This window comes from Rhinopithecus bieti, unplaced genomic scaffold (genome assembly GCF_001698545.2).
Source record: "Rhinopithecus bieti isolate Rb0 unplaced genomic scaffold, ASM169854v2 scaffold_55, whole genome shotgun sequence".
Taxonomy (NCBI): domain Eukaryota; kingdom Metazoa; phylum Chordata; class Mammalia; order Primates; family Cercopithecidae; genus Rhinopithecus; species Rhinopithecus bieti.
The window spans coordinates 1,302,762-1,307,297 of NW_016803114.1; the positions used below are offsets into that span (position 1 = coordinate 1,302,762).

The 4,536-nt window shown below is 37.8% G+C and overlaps 1 protein-coding gene across 3 annotated transcripts in view; it reads left to right on the forward strand.

The window, feature by feature from the left end:
* The window catches only part of IFT80 (intraflagellar transport 80), a 134,345-nt gene extending 130,794 nt beyond the window's left edge, over positions 1-3,551 (forward strand). For 2 of the 3 annotated variants that reach the window (XM_017850736.1, XM_017850788.1), the window contains one exon: positions 1,909-3,551. In XM_017850736.1, coding sequence (XP_017706225.1) covers positions 1,909-2,019 — 111 coding nt within the window. In that variant the 3' untranslated portion in view covers positions 2,020-3,551. The remainder of the gene's footprint in view (positions 1-1,908) is intronic. The other variant, XM_017850854.1, reaches the window with a different exon arrangement.
* Positions 3,552-4,536: the final 985 nt, after the last annotated feature.

Consider the following 4,536-nt stretch of genomic DNA (forward strand, 5'->3'; position numbering starts at 1 on the left):
CCAAATCCAGTGACAGACTGGATTAAGAAAATGTGGCACATATACACCATGGAATACTATGCAGCCATAAAAAAGGATGAGTTTGTGTCCTTTGTAGGGACATGGATGCAGCTGGAAACCATCATTCTCAGCAAACTATTGCAAGAACAGAAAACCAAACATTGCATGTTCTCACTCATAGGTGGGAAACGAACAATGAGATCACTTGGACTCGGGAAGGGGAACATCACACACCGGGGCCTATTTTGGGTGGCGGGGAGGGATTGCATTGGGAGTTATACCTGATGTAAATGACGAGTTGATGGGTGCTGACGAGTTGATGGGTGCAGCACACCAACATGGCACAAGTAAACAAATGTAACAAACCTGCACGTTATGCACATGTACCCTAGAACTTAAAGTATAATAAGAAATAAAAAATAAATAAAGGTGAGCCAAAATATTTACAAATTGCTTCACAGCAGTTCAGATATGGGATATTGGAATTTAAAAAAATACTTAATTTCTTTAACCTCAAGCATAAGATAAAAGAGGCACGAAGTCCTATTAAAGTTAAATTAACCCCTCACTTACTTAAGATAAATCTGTTCAAGCAGACTGAGAGTCCCTCAATCTTCTTTAATGCTACTTATTCCATTCAGCTCCCCTAAACAGAGGTGAAAACCTCTTCACTTTTGGCTCAGACTCGGGGGTTTGGATTTATTTCCTGTAAATCAGAGTTAGTTTAATCTGTGACCCAATTTTTTCCATATCTTGCCACAGAAAGGATAAACATTCCTAAACTAGTGATCTCCAAACTTTGTTAAGTGGTAGAATGTGCTTTCCTAAAGAAGTTGCTCATAGAACTCAGGGGCAGAGTCTATTCCTAGTAAGTCTAATGAACTTAGGAGAGGAATAGGGCTGGGCTAGGGGAGGGGGGACTGCATAACGGATAGAAGGGAAGCAAACAAATAAAAACGTTTGTACTTTGCAATTATTCTTTTCATGTGTTTCCCAGTATTGCTTTCCCTTCGCTTTCTCTAACATCTTTTCCTCATTGTCTTAATGACCACCATGTCTTACTTTAAGAGTTGGTGCAAAGGAGTCACTTTCGCAGAAGATGCTTAGGGGAAGCTAATGAATCCCTGTCTTTCCTCATAACTAGGCTTCCAGTGGAAACTTCAGTTTATAAGATGTGAAGCCTATTTGAAAAATGGCTTGGTAACCAGAGTCCTGTCCGTTTTTAACTCGTTTGGAAGACGGCAGTCCGTCTCATCCCCTACCTTGTCCCTGAGCACCTGTGCACAATCCTAAGGCTCCATGGAACTGTTTAGATGCACCTTTATAAATAGCTGTGACTAGATTTCGGTCTTTTGAATCACAATGAGAGTCTTTGCTTTTTATTATATAATTCTTATTTTTTGATCTTATTCTTAAAACTATTTTGTGGTTTTTGAGCATTATTTGTTTTTGTTTTTTTGAGACAGGGCCTTGTTCTGTCACCCAGGCTGGAGTGCAATGGTGCAATCACCGCTCACTGCAGCCTTGACCTTGAGGGCTTAGCTGATTATCCCACCTCAACTGCCCTAATAGCTGGGACTACAGGTGTGTGCCACCACACCCAGCTACTTTTTTTATTTTTTGTATTTATTTTCCTGTCTCGGAACATTGCCATGTTGCCCAGGATGTTGTCAAACTCCTAGACTCAAGCAATCCACCCACCTCAGCCTTCCATAGTATTGGGATTACAGGAGTAAGCCACTATGCCTGGCCAAACATTATTTCTTCTTCTTAACTTTGATGTTCTCTTTTTCTCTAATCTTTTGGAAGTCACACATTCTATCTATTTACTCTTGGTTACTTTGGAATAAACAAAAATGTCTTATACTATCTAAGCATATTTCTTCTTTTTTTTTTTTTCTATTGCAGCTCCAAATAGATTGGGAGAAAATCAAAGCCAAAATTGAGATGGAAATTACAAAAGAAAGAGAGCAATCATCAAGCAGCCAATCCAGCAAGAGTATGGGTCTAAAGCCCTAAATGCCATGCTTATCTTTAAGAAGTTTTATCTTTTGAAATAATTCTGATTAACCAAGGGTAAGCATGTTTTGGTTGCTAAAGAAAAAAGCATAATCTTTAAATGAATATAAGTACTTGCTGTGTATTTAATGTAAAAGTACATTCAGAAAGATGAAACACAAAGTAACTGATGTATTTCTATCTTTTATATTTTTAGTCCAATAATTAGCAAAATATTACTATATATGTAAGATATACCTGTGTAGTGTTGATTATATTTCAGTTTTTTGCTCATTACTTCATTCCTAAATCTTCAGCATGAACAAATACTGATGTTGATAATAAAACATTGGACTCTTTGAAATGTATGTTACCATTAATTTCTATTTGACCTCTAAATTGTAAAGTGCCTCCAAAAGTTTATGTATTTATAGAACAAAAATACATGAGGATGGATTTGTACAAATGTATAAAATGCAGCTATTTATACACCAAGTTCATAGCAGCATTACTGGAATAGCAAAAGATGGAAACAACTCAAGTGTCTATCATGAATGGATAAACAAATGTGCTGTAATACATGCAATGGAATATTATTTAGCCTTAAAAAGGAATGAAATTCTGATAAATGCTACCTCAGGATAAACCTTGAAAACACTATGCTAAGGGAAATAAGCCAGATACAAAAGGTCAAATAAGATGCCACTTTTATGAGATGCCAGCAAAGGCAAGTTCCTAGAGACAGAAAGGAGAATAGTGGTTACCAGGGACTGCAGGCAGGAGGAAATGGGGGGGTTATTGTTTAACGGGTACATAGTTTCTGTTTGGGATGAACAAATTCTGGAAATGGATAGCGATGATGGTTGCTCAACATCGTGAATGTTAATGCCACTGAATTGTACCCATAAAAATGGTTAAAATGGTAAATTTTGTTATGTATATTTTATCATAATTTCAAAAATATATCTAGAATGGGCAAGAGGTATTCTCCTCATTCCTCTCTTGACTTGAGAATGGTCAGGCAATAGGCCCTGAAGTCTGTATTTGTGAAAATTTCCTTGGGTGATAAACCTGTTTGATTACTGTTAATTTAGTATATCCCAAAGTTATTACCACATAATCTTTTAAACAATAAAACAAACACCCCTTAGAAAGTCTTCTATAAACCCATTTCTGAAAATGGTACATTATAGGGTGGGTATAGATGCATGTATATGGGATTATGTATGTTACATATATATATATACACACACAAAGGGATAGAGGGATTACCTTTCTTAACCCCCATGTTAATTACTATGTCTAGGTTTTTTAAATAAAATCTTTTCTTTTAACATGTTTCTTTTCCGGAATGTTGGAATATTCTGTTCTTGATCCAGATGAAATCTGATTGAGTAGTGTACTTATAAGTTGTACTGTTTATATGTTTCCTATATTGTTATATTTCAATGAGAAGTTTAAAATGTTTAAAATAAAAAATGGTTAAAAGGTTTTGTGTTATGTATATTTTACCACAATAAATGCAAAAAATAAAAAGTCTGTGTTCTAAACAATTCTCTCATATCCTGGAATTCAATCCAATTCTGACACTAACTACCTGGAGTTAGAAACAGGTCCCACAAGTTAAAGGGCAAGGTTCCCAAAAATACTACTATTTATTTATTTATTTATTTATTTATTGAGCCAGAGTCTGACTCTGTCGCCCAGGCTGGAGTGCAGTGACCTGATCGCAGCTCACTGCAACCTCCGTGTCCCAGGTTCAAGCCATTCTTGTGCCTCAGCCTCCTAAGTAGCTGTGATTACAAGTGCCCACCACCGCGCCCAGCGAATTTTTGTGTTTTTAGTACAGATGGGGTTTCACCATGTTGGCCAGGCTGGTCTCAAACTCCTGAATTCCTGACCTCAAGTGATCCGTGCTCCTCGGTCTCCCAACGTGCTGGGATTATAGGCATGAGCCACTGAACCTGGCCTAAGAGTGCCCTTATTTTAGACTCCAGCCACAATCAGAGTTCCCAGGCTACTCACACTTGTGTCTAACTTGGCTGCACATTTGGAGGCTCCCTTGACCCCACTTTAAGTTTGATAATTTGCTAGAAAGATTCATGGAACTCACAGAAACACATTACTTACAATTACAGTTTTATTAAAGTAATAAAACTCAGAAACAGCCACATGGAAGACATGCACGGTCTGGGAAAAAGTTGGGGGAGGGAACATGGAGGGAACACAGAACATCCATGTCCTCTCCTTGTGGAATCCAGGCATGTCATCTTCCTAGCACATCAATGTGTTCACCCACTAGGAAGCTCCCTTGAGCCTTACTTTTCTGAAGTTTTGTTTGTTTCTTTTTAAATTAGGATTTCATTACATGGGCATAATTGATTAAAACATTGGCCATGCAATTAAACTCAGTCTCCAGCCCCCTCCTCTGCCCAGAGGTCTAGTGGCTTAAACTTCAATTACGTGGTCAGTTTTTCTGGCAATCAGCCCCATTCTGAAGCTATCTAGACGTTCTCCCCCAGGAGTCACCTTTTTAGC